The sequence below is a fragment of the Natrix helvetica genome (genome assembly GCF_964273705.1).
Source record: "Natrix helvetica genome assembly, chromosome: 3".
In the NCBI taxonomy this organism is placed as follows: Eukaryota; Metazoa; Chordata; class Lepidosauria; order Squamata; family Natricidae; genus Natrix; species Natrix helvetica.
The window spans coordinates 5529116-5544673 of NC_138549.1; the positions used below are offsets into that span (position 1 = coordinate 5529116).

General features: G+C 40.8%; 1 protein-coding gene across 2 annotated transcripts in view; it reads left to right on the plus strand.

Moving 5' to 3' along the window:
* Window positions 1–15558, plus strand: part of PCDH17 (protocadherin 17) — a 207686-nt gene that overhangs the window by 175019 nt on the left and 17109 nt on the right. Inside the window, exon 4 of one of the 2 annotated variants that reach the window (XM_081948700.1) lies at window positions 10963–11037. The exons of the other annotated variant lie outside the window; for it this stretch is intronic. Coding sequence (XP_081804826.1) covers window positions 10963–11037 — 75 coding nt within the window. The remainder of the gene's footprint in view (window positions 1–10962; window positions 11038–15558) is intronic. 2 annotated transcript variants of the gene reach the window in all.

The window sequence follows — 15558 nt, forward strand, 5'->3', positions numbered from 1 at the left end:
TCCATGCAATTATTTTGTCTTGCTCCTAAATGAGAGCACCGGTGCTTTTTGTCAATGATCTACTAATCTTTGACTGCCTTCCAAGAGGATCCTTGTCTAGAGGGTGATATTGTTGGCCAAAACTTGGATTTTCCCATAAGTCTAGACTGGAGCCATTTAACCTCATCCAGGAAATCTGTCACCTGAGTACAATCAGAGCTTCAATGAAGCATAATTAAGAAAATCTGGAAAACCGTGTAATTTATGGTGCCATCTGGTCAAGGACTAATGAAGCTTCTGGGAATGCTGGTGTAATACATCTTGACTGCTATTGAGGGCAATTAATTCCCCAACTTTTTTCTTTTCTTTTTTGGACTCAAGAATAAAAGATGACCAGTCTGAACCAATTATCCTGAAATACAGTAAATTGGTATCTCTTTAACTCCCCCAACAGAAATGAGCATAAAGCTTGAAAAATCTCTTTTGAGTATCCTAGATTATTCAGTAAGCACTTATTTCGACTGCAATGGTTCCAGGAGGTCTTTTAAAATCTCTAAATAAAAACAGTGTAAAAGGTAAAGGTTTTCCTATCTAGGGGTGTCTGACACAAGGGGACCTTGCTCACCTCCCTTTCTTGGCCGAGGGAACCAGTATTGTCCGAAGACATTTCCACAGGTCACGTGGCCAGCATGGCTGAGTGGTGCGGTAGCCTAGAGGTCGAGCTCTCACCTTACAGTCTGGAGGCTGTTACTTCGATCCTAGGTAGAGGCAGATATTTCTCTCTCTGGGCCCGATGAGAATATTTCTGCTGAATATGACTCCGCGTTGACGACAGGGAGGGCATCTGGCCAGTAAACACTCCTCTCCATTCAGTTACCCAGCCTCGACCCTGCAAGGGATTATGGGGTCGTTAAAAGATGATGATGTGGCCAGCATGGCTATATAAACTCTGCTACTTTCCCACCAAAGTGGTACCTATTAATCTACTCACATTTGCATGCTTTCAAACTGCTATGTGGACAGGAGCTGGGGCAAGGAACAGGAGGTCACTCTGTTGTGCAGCCCTCATGTCTCAAACCCAGGTGTTCTGACACAGAATTCCTTAAAAAAACATGAAGCAGAGTCTTGGTCCTGGCAAAACCCCTTTTATTTACAACAACTGTGAATTCCTTTCATTCACAGTCAGAAAGGCTTGGCAAACAGTCTTTCTAAGGAATATTTATTCAACACGAACCTTATCTCATTTGGAGAGCTGCCAGATAACTAGTTTCCAAAGGCAGGGCAAGCCAAAAATTGGCAAAATGTCTCTTATAGTCACAAACAGAACTTTCCACTCTTGAAACAACAGAAGGAACAAATGGTTTTGTGCAAAAGCCCACTCCCCATTTGCTCCTTTTTTGTTTCCTATGGGAGGGGGCCAATCACCTCCAAGATGTGGCTTTACTCCTTACTTGACCCTGCTTTCTTAGTTGTTCCTGTCTTCTGGCAGCCCTGCGCACGCTGGGAACAGGCTCCAGCTGTTCCTCTGCCTCGCTGCTGTCTAGCTCCCTCTCTGCCTCTGATACAGAGCCCATGTCTGAGTTTTCCTCAGCCCCCAGGACTGGCCCATGTTCCTCCCCAACCTCCTCACTGTCCGACTCTGCTGCCAGCTCTGCTGGCTGCCAGCGAGCCACAACATCAGGCTGTTATCTCTCCAGCTGATAAGCTAAGCATCTTTAACCTCTGAGCCATTGTGTCCCCTTAAAACCACTGTAGATAAAAAAATGTATGTACCACTATAAGAGGAGTGTCATATGCAGGCCATGCCCACCGCAGCGCCACAAAGGGGGAAAACATCATGTGATGGCAACATGACATGGCATGTTTGACACCCGTGCTGTATAAAGACTTTTGTATAAAGGAAAAAAAAAGGAAGCCTCAAAAATCTTGCTACATAAAAAAATGCAGACCAACGGGGCTTTTACCTTGTTAGATATAATTGTTTTGGGGTGGATCCCAGCTAGTGTTGGCCTAATTTATTTTTAATTGATTCATCCTTGCACAACCAAAAGGTTAATTCTCTACTGAATCAAAATTCTTGGTGGCTTCCAGAACATGCACCTCTTGTGTTTTCTAAAAGCAATACTTTGCACAAATATTTAGCCATTATTTAGATGCCTTCGAGGGCATTCTTTTTCCCAACGTCTTTTTGAAAAAAAATATTAAGTTCTGGTGGTTTTCCTTTAATGCATTAACTCAGTCTAATCCTGTCTAACTTTTCATATCAACCAAAGTCAGCTAAGTGCTGCTAAGCTCAAGATTAAAAAAAAGAAGAACGGAACGATAACGTGCAGGCCTTGCTTTTTAGAATTAGAATGGGATAGCTCGGTGGGCTGGAGCTGCAGCAAGGAACAGAGCTCATCCCGATGCGTGGAGCTTGGGTCTCTAACCTGGGCTATCAGCTTTCCAGCTGACAAACTCATTCTCTTTAACTGCTGAGCCGGGGGGTGAAATGGAATGGGGTGGGAATGGGGATTTTGCAGTATACTTCCCCTGCCACGCCCACAGAACCACTAGTAAAAAAAAAAAACTGAATTTCACCACTGCATCCACCCATCATCTCACCAATACAGAAAAGAAACTAAACACTTAAAGCAGTTTTGTGAACAGGTTCGAATTTTGTCTTATTGGCCACATCTATTCAATGTTTTTTTTTTCTTTTTTAAAAAGAGGTTTATTGTAAATTTAGTGAAATGGTTCTAGCAGTAAATCCTCATGCATTACAAGAATAGCAAAGCTGACGCACAACCTGCCTTCCAGGAACATGAAGAATTAAGATGCTCCCTTATTAGTTTTCCTCTTAGTTTATAGATCTAGAACAAGCATAGTTCTGGTGGTGGAAACGTTGGACTGGGATAAATAAAAACATATTTCTCCACAATTGGACGTGAAACCTAGGTTTTCATTTATCTGGACTTCCTCGATTGCATCTAATTTTAGAATGTTCTTGGCCTGTATCTTATTATAGAATAAGACCTGTATTTTACCTCCAGTAAAATACAGATTGTTAGTTTACACTTAATTGGAGTTCATTGTGTTCTTCCCATCATGCCAACATATTATGTCAGTCCATATGACAAGGTAGATGAGACAGTCATAAAGATGTTATACCATGAGCGAGAAAATGGATTTTTCCTTGAATCAACATCAGACAGAGAGAGAGAGAGAGAGAGAGAGAGGAGGATAGATAGATAGATAGATAGATAGATAGATAGATAGATAGATAGATAGATAGACAGACAGACAGACAGACAGACAGACAGACAGACAGACAGATAGCCAGAGACAGACAGAGACAGACAGACAGACAGACAGACAGACAGACAGACAGACAGAGAGAGAGAGAGAGAGAGAGAGAGAGAGGGAACCACAAAATTGGTGAACTAGTTGATGCCAAAAGTGTCTCGGCCATGTTGTAGAAGGTCTTAAAGATGTTAGTGCTCATTGAGAAACAGGGCACTGTTGCCAATTGTTCATGGAAATTTGGAACTTGCCCATTCACTTCAGAACAAACGCATGACAATATGAAAAGCTGTCACTCAGATTAAATACAAAACATGCATATTCTTTTCCTTGCTGAGTATATCTCAGCATTACAAAGCCATTATCGTATATAATCGCCCTCTTCCACCACCTTTTAAAACTACATTATCACAGCCTTTTTTAGGTCAGAGTTAAAACTAAAATTTATTATGCTGCAGGTTTGTTATTTATACTGTTTGCAAATTTGAATATTTATTTATGATGAGCAATTTATTACAATGTTCATCAGTCCAGAGCTATTATACATCACATAAGATGGCTGATTGTGCAGGTAAGTTAGTCGGTGTTCTTTTGTGTGTTCCTTGGTGTTCAGGATTCTTTTATTAATTGAAGCAAAACGCACTACGCAAACTTTCACAGAAATTATCTTTTCATAGGATTTGGTAGAAATGCTGTTGTATAACCATTCTATTTATTGTTTTGATAACAAAATGGCATAGATTTCAATTTTTAGAAAGGTGACGTGTTTAGCTTTGTGCTTAACTTGGACACACATGCAAAAATTGTGTGTTTCTCTGTTCCCTGAAATTGTCCAATTTGACTGGGATGGTTGACCTTTTGCATGCAGTTATAATGACTGTATTATGTATCGGATATATTGAATACATTGTCATTTAAAGGGCTTTTCCAAATGTTATCGCCCTTCTAGTTGATAACTTTGGGAGTTGACATGATACTCATGAATCAATTAGGGCATTTTTAGGAAACCTTACACTAGTCTTGACACATTTTAAGAGAGAAAGCTAATTTGTTGGCTGAAGAATAATACATACTCATTCTGTCTCTGACTCTCTTTCTCTCTCACACACACACACACAAACACATGTGCGTGCACGCACACACCCACACCCACACAAACAAATGGATAGACACATGCCTTTCTTTTTGTTACTCTGTAATTTATGGGTCCATTAGCACTCATATATCAATTATATTTAGTTTTAATTCTTAGTTGAAGAATAAGAGTGGTGTATGAATTAAGTGAAATTTCCACTGATTACAAGATAATTAATACTACCTTACTGCCAAAGTCAAGTGGAAAATGTCAAATAAAAATCTAGCACAGTGAATGATGCTCAAAATAGGGATCAATAGATATTTTAAAAGATAATGCATAATTAAGCATAAGTGGGTTGCCTTATAATAGTGCCGAAATTCTACCTTGCGAATTATGTGTAGAGAAACTGAAACCAATAACTTAGCTTAGGTGTACGTTATAAAATTTTAGTGCCTTTCCTTTCTTTCTTTTTTTTATAAAAGTGTTTGCATGTCACTGGATAATTAAATGTTTAAGCTTACAACCACATATTGTCTCACAGTTCTGTTCCTTTTCTTTCCATATATATGCAATACATATCCGTCTGTCATCCTTCCAACTATTAATTTTTTCGGTTTTGCAAGATTTCACTCCCCCCCCCCTCATGTGTTTGACAATCCATATCCTGTGTTACGTACAGTGTATAGCCCTAGCAAGACTTCTCATTTCGAGTCAAGAGAAATGAACTACTTGGAGTCTGGTAATGTTCATTTACAAATGATCCCCGGTATGTCAAATCTATCCACTTTTTTCTCTGAATTGTGCTTTTCCTGTGTTATAGATGTGATTTCCCTCCCAAAACATGGTTTTTTTTTTTGCTAGTATTTCACATGCAGAACTCTGTGGGATGTGTAAACGCTGATGAGTACTTAGTTCTGAGTTGTGCATTAGGTGAAGAGGTGGAAAATCAGATGGATGTGGAAGGCAGGAATTCTTCACTTCTCATGTTACAAAGAACAAGCATGACTCCTATTTAATTACTGAAGTCATTTCTATCAGTCTTGCTCATCTTCAGGGCCTCCTTGCTGCCTTTTCTTTGCCAATAACCATCAGCCATCCTGAGCATCCCATTTGCCCAAAACTGTGAGCCTCAGAAACATGTATCTTATGAACTTATGAAAGTATTGATACTACAGCTCCAATGGTTCCATGGGTGTGGCTTGGTGGGTGTGGTGTGGCTTGGTGGGCATGGTTTGGTGGGCATGGCAGGGGAAAGATACTGCAAAATCCCCATTCCCTCCCCACTCCACTAACCTGCTTTCCAGTTCCATTCTCCTGTGCAAGGGCAACAAAAGAACATCAACTAGGACTCAGGAGGCAGGGAATAGATGGGGGTGGGGCCAGCCAGAGGTGGTATTTGTTGGTTCTCTGACCTACTCAAAATTTCTGCTACCGGTTCTCCAGGACTGATCAGAACTGTCTGAATCTGATCTGATCTGCTCCAAACTAACAGTGGTAGACATCTAGTTAAGATAGCAAAGATAGCATTTTAGTCTATACCAAAAAGAAAAAAAAATATTTTCCAACCAGGATTCTCTTTATTTATGGAGGTGGCTCCCATGGGGTTACAAAAATTCAAGTAACTAAACCTTTAAACTAAACATTTAGGACACAGTGGCTCAGTAGCTGAGCTTGTCAATCAGGAAGGTCGGCAGTTTGGCGGTTCAAATCCTTAGTGCCGTGTAACAGAGTGAGCTCCCATTACTTGTCCTAGCTTCTGCCAACCTAGCAGTTCGAAAGCTTGTAAAAATGCAAGTAGAAAAATAGAAACTATCTTTGGTGGGAAGGTAACAGTGTTCCATGCGCCTTCGGCCTTTAGTCATGCTGGCTCTTTGGCTTTGAAACAGAGATGAGCACTGCCCCCTAGAGTCGGGAATGACTGGCACATATGTGTGAGGGGAACCTTTACCTTTTTACCTTTTTATATAATGGTCCCTCAAGCTCCATGAGTCTGGAAACCAACTCCCTACAATATTTGAGAAGGTGGCAATGCCATGATTGACAGATGCCTCTTAGCCTCTCGGTGATATTTGCAGCTTACTTGCAATGAGAAAGACTGAAACATCATCACATGTGCAAAAGCTCCTTGTTTAAAAGCAAAGACAGCAAGGGTGCAGAAAGATGATGGCAAACGAAAGCTATTTATCTATGTCAGAACCTTGATTTCTGAATATTGACAGTTAGCAATGCTTAGTAGACTTCACAGCCAAGAATACTTCTCTCTCCATTGATTTTAGCATTCTGTTCTTTCAAAAAACAGAAGTCATGTGCTTAATGCTTTTTCCTGTCGTGGACAGAGTAGCATTAGTCAATACTTTAATGTCATATAATTAATACCATCCATATGCCATCGTGCTTGTGCCATTCATCATGTCACTGTCCCTCCGTTTTAGAAGCCACTACTTGCCAATTAATGTGCCTAATGATAACTGGGTGAGCATCCACAATGTGTTTTGATTAGCAGACGGGACCGTGAAGCATCGTATGAAGGTTGCTGGTTACTAAGCAATAACGCATCCTATCTTTGGCATGAGGAGGTTTCACAAATAATGCGTTGGTTCTATTGTTTTCGAGAAAGAATGCAAAGCAATGTTTTCGTTTTCTCTTTCACAAATTGAATCACTCAAATACAATGAAGTGGGCTTTTGAAATGTTGGCCGTGGTTACTTTTTAAGGTTTAATCACAGAAAGGCTATTAATACATTTTAGGCAGTAAATCTGTAGAGGGAAAAAGAACCACATTTTTTTTTTGGCATCCATAAGAAATGAAAGCTTCATTTAAAAGAGACGTGTCTCTATTATGTAAAATCTGTAAACGTCCATAAATGCATCCTGGTTTCAATCATATTGGCCTTAAAATGCAAAAAATTGGATATATCCAGCTCAATTTCCATATGTGTAGTGACAGCTGGGAGTACCGATTTATTTTTTATTCCCTTTATTTCCGTTTTGTTTTGTTTCAGGAAATGGACTAACTCTTCCTGGGATTTTTTTCCCCCTTTTGCCTGTGATTATGAATCTCTCATGTAACACGTAATTTGGCCTTGAGATCAAACACTGATTAACACAAAAGTAGGGTAATATATTTCCCTTTCCAAATAGAGACTACAGTATTCAGCTAGGGAGGTGTATTCATTGTTGGGAAGCTGTTGGTTAACAGCTGTATGTAAAGGCTGATTAAAAGTAAATAGAAAGTGGATATTTCAGGAAGACCATGGGAACTATTTATTTCACAGTCTTTGCAATCTGCCCCTGTCTACAGACTCTGAATAGCAGAACAAAGAAAAACTCCATTTCATAAGAGCACAGAGACACGCAGCCTCCCCCAATGGCTGCCAGAAATGTTCAATTCAACTTGTTGAACCAACTTTTTTTGATAGTTATATAGAATGGTGAGTAGAAAAGGCTTCATGAACCTCTCAAAACAAGGAGGGCAGGCACTGGTGGACCACTTTTGGTGAAAAGGTAACAGCGTTCCATGTGCCTTCGGTGTTTAGTCATGCCAACCACGTGACCATCGAGATGTCTTCAGATAGTGCTGGCTCTTTGGCTTTCAAACGGAGATGAGTGAGTCAGGAATGACTAGTACATATTGTATGTGCGAGGGAAACCTTTACCTTTACCTATTCCAAGAAAAAGTAATTTGAACAAGGTAACTTTTCTGACATAATAAAAAGAGAATAAGTAGGGCATTTTGAATGAGAAAACAGGGGATTAATCGGACTCTGTAAAAAAAAATCCACCTTCATATCAAGTTCTAATTTTAGTATACAATGACTATGTAGATCTTCTCTAAGCCATAGGTCTTTTGATTTGGGCTTATGCTTTTTGAGCTACAATTTATGACTCTGTGCATTATAGGATAAAATGTGCCATCATCAGTAAATCACATCTGAAGAAAACATGGCGTAATACAGCCAGCATATTCTAAATGGCATCCATGTAGGTACACGTTCAAATATTTCATTGGATCTTTCAGTTAATAGATGTGAAACAAAATGGGTTTGGGTTAAGAGTTTCACTCCTATCCATGTTAAGAACTTAGCTGCACATCAATCAATGGGGATTAAGGTATCCTCCGTTCATGCTTGTTTACATGCTTCGGCATGGCCATAAATCTGTTGAGTCTGTCAAAGTTGGATTAATCAATACAATGAAGAATGGTTGTCAGAATGGTTGGGTGTTTGTGCTCCAAGCAGGGTGTGCAAGTTTGAAGTGGAGGAGGTTATCATTTTTAGCCAGTGGGGCTGGGATGAGTAGAGTAGATGATGGAGTAAATGGAATTCCAGGTGTTTCTTTTGATCTGTCTTTTGCTGGTAATGAGCCAACTGAAACAGCCACCGAATTTTATACTGAAACACGTATTGAGAAATCTTTGAATTACAAAATTGTAATGGTTTGGAAGATTTTTGTTCTAACATGAAACGAAGGCATGTCTCAGTTTGAAATCTGGAAACAAAAAAGCTGGTTCGTGTATTGAAAAGTTTCTAAGCATAGTGGAATTTTAATTTTGCGTTGCCAAAGTTACAACTCGGTGAAGTAAACTAAGAAGCTAAGAACATTTGAACAAAACTGTGAAATTGTCGCAAATGTTGATCCAAAGGTGCTTTTTCTTCGAGAGGCAAGTGGACTTTCTCCTGGATGCCCGGCTGTCCATGGATGACCATGTGACAGCCGTGGCAAGGGGGGCGTTCCACCAGGTTCGCCTGGTGCGCCAATTGCGCCCCTTACTGGATCGGGACGCCTTACGCACAGTCACTCATGCGCTGGTGGCGTCCCGCTTGGACTACTGTAACACTCTCTACATGGGGCTTCCCTTGAAATGCACCCGGAGGCTACAGTTGGTCCAGAACGCAGCCGCGCAGGTAATTATGGGGAGTACTAGGTACTCCCATGTGACACCGTTCCTGCGCGAGCTGCACTGGCTTCCTGTGGTCTATCGGGTGCGTTTCAATGTTTTGATAATAATCTTTAAAGCGCTCCATGGCTCAGGACCTAGTTACTTGCGGGATCGTATTCTGCCCCATACATCCCTGCGACCAATCCGCTCGCACAGAGAGGGCCTCCTCCAGGTGCCGTCCACTAGACAGTGTCGGGGGACGGTGCCTAGGAGTAGAGCCTTCTCTGTGGCGGGCCCAGCCCTGTGGAATGACCTCCCTCCGGATATTAGGAATACCTCTGACCTCCGCTCCTTTCGTATTAAGCTTAAGACCCACCTATTCCAAGCAGCTGGCCTGGCTCAACTTTGATCTAACCATATCGCTCCTGACGGGTTTTTAACTGGGTATTTTAATTATATTTAATTATCTAGGGGGTTTAAATACTGTATTCTAATTGTTTTTTATTCATCAGCCGACCTCCTCCTTGTGTATGTCTCGGTGTATGTCTCTGCTATATGTTTGTTTTGTCCACATATTTATTTCATATGTTTCATTGTACGCCGCCCCGAGTCCTTCGGGAGAGGGTGCGGCTAAGAAATAAATATTTATTTATTTATTTATTATTTCTGGTTTTTCTTGGAAGACATTTCACTTCTCATCCAAGAAGCTTCTTCAGCTTCTTCATCCAGAGCTAAATAAGCTTCTTGGATGAGAAGATAAACATCTTCCAAGAAAAACCAGAAAGTTCCACTTGCCTCTTGAAAAAAACACTATTTGGACAATCATGACCTGGTTGACTGAGAATCTTCATAGATATTCACAAACGTTGAGTTTATGTTTAGTGTGATTTTATAGGTTTATACATATATTTAAGGTTTTCTTTTAATGTTGTAAGCCGCCCTGAGTAGCCTTATGACAAAATGGGCATCGAACGGATTTAATAAACAAATAAATACAGGTACGTATTGACTTAGAACCACAACTGAGTAAAAAAAAAAGGTTCCTAAGTGAGATAGTCGTTAAGTGAATTTTACCCTATTTTACAATCTTTTTGACACAGTTGTTCAGTGAATCACTGAGTTGTTAAGTTAGTAACACGGTTCTCAAATGAACCTGACTTCCCTGTTGACTTTGCTTGTCAAAAATTTACAAAAGGGGATCCCCTGATCCCATCATAAACATGAGTCCATCGCCAAGTATTTGAATTTGGATCACATCACCATGGAGATGCTACAGTAGCTGTAAGTGTGAAAAATAGTCATAAGTCCCTTTTTTCTGTGCCGTTGTAATGTCAAATGCTCACTATATGAACTGCTATAATTCAAAAAACTACCTTATAAACCAGGGGTGTCAAACTGGCAGCCCATGGGCCAAATGCGTCATACACAGGTCACATCCATCCCAGCTCTGCAACGGGGGGAAAAAATTTGTGATATGTTGCATGACGGCAACGTGACACTGTGAGTTTGACATCCGTGTGATAAATTAAATAGCCACCTTTCAAATGCATTAAATACACAAACTGTTTCCAGATTTCAAATAGGTTCAAGATCCGTGTGGTATATGGAGCATGGCTTACATTTATCAGGTTTCGTTGAAGAATGACTGTTGTAATTTAATAATAATGATTCAATGAAAAGGGTGGTTGGGTTGGGTCGAACAGCATGTTCCTTCTTTTAACTCACAGATCCAATTTTCCTCCAGAACAGCAAGGGAGAGGCCAAAGACCCATTGTTGGGATCTGTGGACCGGCCCGCTGTAAGGAAGGAAATTTTTCAGGTAAAAAAATGCACTTTTTCTACTTTTGTATGGATTTCTGCATTGGCATGATAAATGTAACTTGGACACTTAAACAGTGAACTGTGTAGGAGTCCTAAATGTGAACAAACCTGAGTGACTACCGTGTTTTCCCGAAAATAAGACCCTGTCTTATATTTTTTTGAACCCTGAAATAAGTGCTTGGCCTTATTTTCAGGGAGGTCTTATCATTTTGGGGTACGTGGAGCAAGACGGGGCTCCTTTTGGCACTTTATTTGGTTTCCAGCTCTGTCTCCCTAACCCTAACCAGAGAAAATGTAGGGGATCGACTGCGCATACATCTAAATATTTCCTGGGAAGGCTTATTTGGAGTGGAATTTTCAGGGTGGGGGCTTATTTTTAGTGGGTTATTTTAGCGCATGCACTCAAAAGCCCAATTGAGCTTATTATCCAGGGAGGTCTTATTTTCGGGAAAACACGATAGCATCTATTTTCTAAGTATTCTCCACCCATATTTATTTTTTCAAGTGTTTATTTGCCACATTTAATTATTTGAGCCACATTTATTTATATGAGCCGCGGTGGTGCAGTGGTTAGAGTGCAGTACTGCAGGGTACTTCTGCTGACTGCCGACTGACTGCAATTTGGCAGTTCAAATCCCACCAGGCTCAAGGTTGACTTAGCCTTTCATCCTTCCAAGATGGGTAAAATGAGGACCCAGATTGTTGGGGGCAATATGCTGACTGTATAAACCATAAAACACTGTAAAGTGGTATATAAGTCTAAGGGCTATTGCTAATTATTTATTTGAAAGAGGCATTCCTTGTTTCTTTCTGTTGCTTCCTTAAAGCCGGGGTGAGAGAATGAATAGATTTGGAAAGGACCTGGGCAGCCTCCTAGTCCAATCCCTGCTCTACCATTTCAGACAAGTGGCTGTCCAGTCTCTTCCTAAAAATCTCCAGTTTATAACAGCCACAATTTCTGGAGGCAAGTTGTTCCAATGATTAATTGTCCTCAAACTCTCAGGAAATTTTTCCTTAGTTTTAGGTTGGTTCTCTCCTTGATTAGTTTCCATCCATTGGTTCTTCTTTTGCCTTCTGGTGCTTTGGATAATAGCTTGACTCTTTCTTCTTTGTGGCAACCCCTGAGATATTGGAACACTGCTATCTTTATTCCTTAGTCCTTCTTTTCATTAAACTGGACATACCCAGTTCCTGCAACCGTTCTTCATACATTTTAGCCTCCAGCCTCCTAATCATCTTTGTTGCTCTTCCCTGCACTCTTTCTAGACAGCTAGAAGGGGTTGAAAAAAAAACCCACATGCATGTCTGAATCATTTGGAACATTTTGATCACAAAGGGATAATTTTGAGTTGGCGTACAGATTAAAAGTATGTTTATATGCAGAGGTTCCTTAATGGATGAATGTCTCTGATCTTTTTCCATATGAGCTACACTTTTACATTGCCATTTCAGCTCTGATGGAGCAGAATTAAGTCTACCAAATAATGTATGCCATATTTCCCTCAAGCTCTTTCCGGAAAAGTGTTCGTACAGAATGTCAGAGCTAATGAATTATAATTCTCATCCACAAATGTAGGGAGAAGTGGGGGAAACATATGTGAAAAGAGGATAATTTGTGTTTAAAAAAAAGAATGAAGGTATGTTGCTGCCATCAAAGTTAACACCAGCCAAAGCATAGAACAAGGCAAGAGCAGAAGATTTGGGGAGACCTGGCCCATAGAATCGTCATGTCAGTCCTGCCCCAACTTGGGCTGTTAAGTAAGAATGGCCTTCGACTCAATTCAGTGTGAAAGGTTTACTTCTCCCCTTTGCGGAGAGGGGGCGACTGATAAATCGAAATAAATAAATAAATAAATAAATAAATAAATACTTTACTGAAGGCCAAGTGGATTACAATACAGAAAAACCAGAACTGAAGTTTGCACGCTGAACTTTCCCAGTTAAGTTGTCCCCATCTAGTTCCTCCTCCTTGCTAGGCCCTCATTCTCCAATTACATTTGAATAAGTTGTTTTGGGAGCTGTCCCTTCAATGGCGTGCTGGTTAGTGAGCTATTATATTCTATTCCCAGTGTTTTGACCTTGAAATTGTGTCTCTGGAAGGTATGATAAGTAGCAATAGCACTTATCTACCACTTCACAGTGCTTTACAGCCCTCTCTAAGCAGTTTTCAGAGCCAGCCTACGGCCCCCAACAATCTGGGTCCTCATTTTACGGATTTTGGAAGGATGGAAGTCAATCTTGAGCCAGGGAGAATCGAACTGCCAAACCGCAGGCAGCCGGCGGTCATCAGAAGTAGGCTGCAGAACTGCATTCTAACCACTTTGCCACCATGGCTTTTAGTTATTTAGCCTTTCCCCCTCCTGACCAGCTCCATCCCTCCATAGTTCATGGCAGATTGACAGCTAGAGAATGCAAAGCTCAACTGAATGATGGCAGCTCTGACACTTCAAGAGTCCGACATGACTGAATGGATAACAACATCAGCATTATCATGGTCTGTGACCCTTAATAAATATCTGATTTGAAGCAGTGAACATGGAGACATTATCTAACCATTTTATGTATGCCTACTCACTCATTATCTACCCTCAAACATTATCTGTTTTTTTCCTTTAAAATTCATGTCTGATCCTTTCCCAGGAATAATATGTGTATAAGAAGGAAATACTCCCCTATCATTTCTACCAAAGCAGCTCTTTTGTTCCTGGGCTTTTTGTGCATAAAGTTTATGCCCTGCACAAAATACTTACAAGCACTATCACAAGACTGACTTCACTTCCCTCTGAAGTCATGGTAGGGTCCATGTGACTGACATGGCTATGGGGATTGAACAGCCGTGGTGGCACAGGGGCTAGAGTGCAGTACTGCAGGCGAATTCTGCTGCCTGCCAGCTGCCTGCAATTTGGTGGTTTGAATCTCACCAGGCTCAAGGTTGCGTCAGCTTTCCAGCCTTCCGAGTTGGGTAAAACAAGACTCCAGATTGTTGGGGGCAAGATGCTGACTCTGTAAACTCCTTAGAGAGGGTCGAAAAGCATTGTGAAGTGGTATGTAAGTCTAAGAGCTATTGCTAAGTGGGAGGGAAGGAAGGAAGGAAGGAAGGAAGGAAGGAAGGAAGGAAGGAAGGAAGGAAGGAACGAAGGAACGAAGGAACGAAGGATCGTAACGTAACAGTGCTTAGAATGCAGTATTGCAGGTAAACTCTGCCCACTGCCAGCAGTTCGATTACTTTGATCCTGACTGGCTCAAGGTTGACTCAGCCTTCCATCCTTCTGAGGTGGGTAAAATGAGGATCCAGATTGTTTGGGGGCAATAGGCTGACTCTATAAACCACTTAGAGAGGGTTGGAAAGCACTGTGAAGTGGTATATAAGTCTAAATGCTATTGCTATCCTTTACAAGCACTGACAGTCGATGGACTTTTTTCTATTTAAAAAAAAAGCTCAGTCATTTTCCAGATTTGTGCCATGGCTTCAAAAGCTGCTCGTAACTGTCCCTGAGAGATGAGCTCTGTTCATCCTCACTGGTTCCCTGATAATATTTTAGTCTTTTATTGTGTGTGAAATCCTAATTGATGATAGTTGCTGTAGAAGCAGTTAATAATTTGGAGTCCTTAAGGGTAACCTGTTCAAAAGGAAAGATAAGGACCCTGCCAAGCCTACAAACTTGAAATTTGGCATGTATGTTACTCTTGGCTTCTAGGTGCTCGCTAAGACAAGATTTATCGAAATGAACATCAGATCATTGGTATTTCTTATACAGTATTTAACTCACTCTGATGCTAAGGAATTCTACTCCCCTTTCCCACCTGAAAAGAACTTTGCTCTGAACTTCTACTCCCCTTTCCCACCTGAAAAGAACTTTGCTCTGACTGCCATTTGCCTTATATTAAGACACTTTGATGCTAAGGAGTTAGACATTCTACTCCCCCTCCCCACCTGAAAAGAATTCTGTTATGACTGCCTCACATTCCGTTACCTCAGTTCAAACTGGCAGACGTTCCACTCCTTCACTCAGGAGCAGTCTGGGGCTCCTTAGTACTAAATGTTGGTACCCCACCAACATGTCTATGCCATCCACCTATGTTTCCAGACTCAAAATGGCGGGAGTCAATCACCAACTACCAATGAGACAATAGATTGAATTGGAGTGAACCAGATTTCTCCTGCATTGCCCGATCACATAGTTTCATCACAAAGCACGGGTATCCAGCTAGTAGCATATGTAACAGACAGGAGAAACACTTTCCAATATCATGCCTGATTGTGTTGGAAATCAACACACTGGTCTTTTCTCTATTAATGAATGTGATGTTGTGGACATTTCGCACCTCATTTACCAACATGTCTCATGCCAATACTAAGTAGAATTGAAAGCTTTGCACAATTTAATTTCTCCCCGCTTCAGCAATTTTTTTTAAAAAAGCCGTCATATTCTAGATTTATTGCTAATCAGTTCTCTAATCTAAGCCTCCTAATTGCTTTCTGTAACTGAATAACAAAAAGCACCTAGGCCAACGTAAA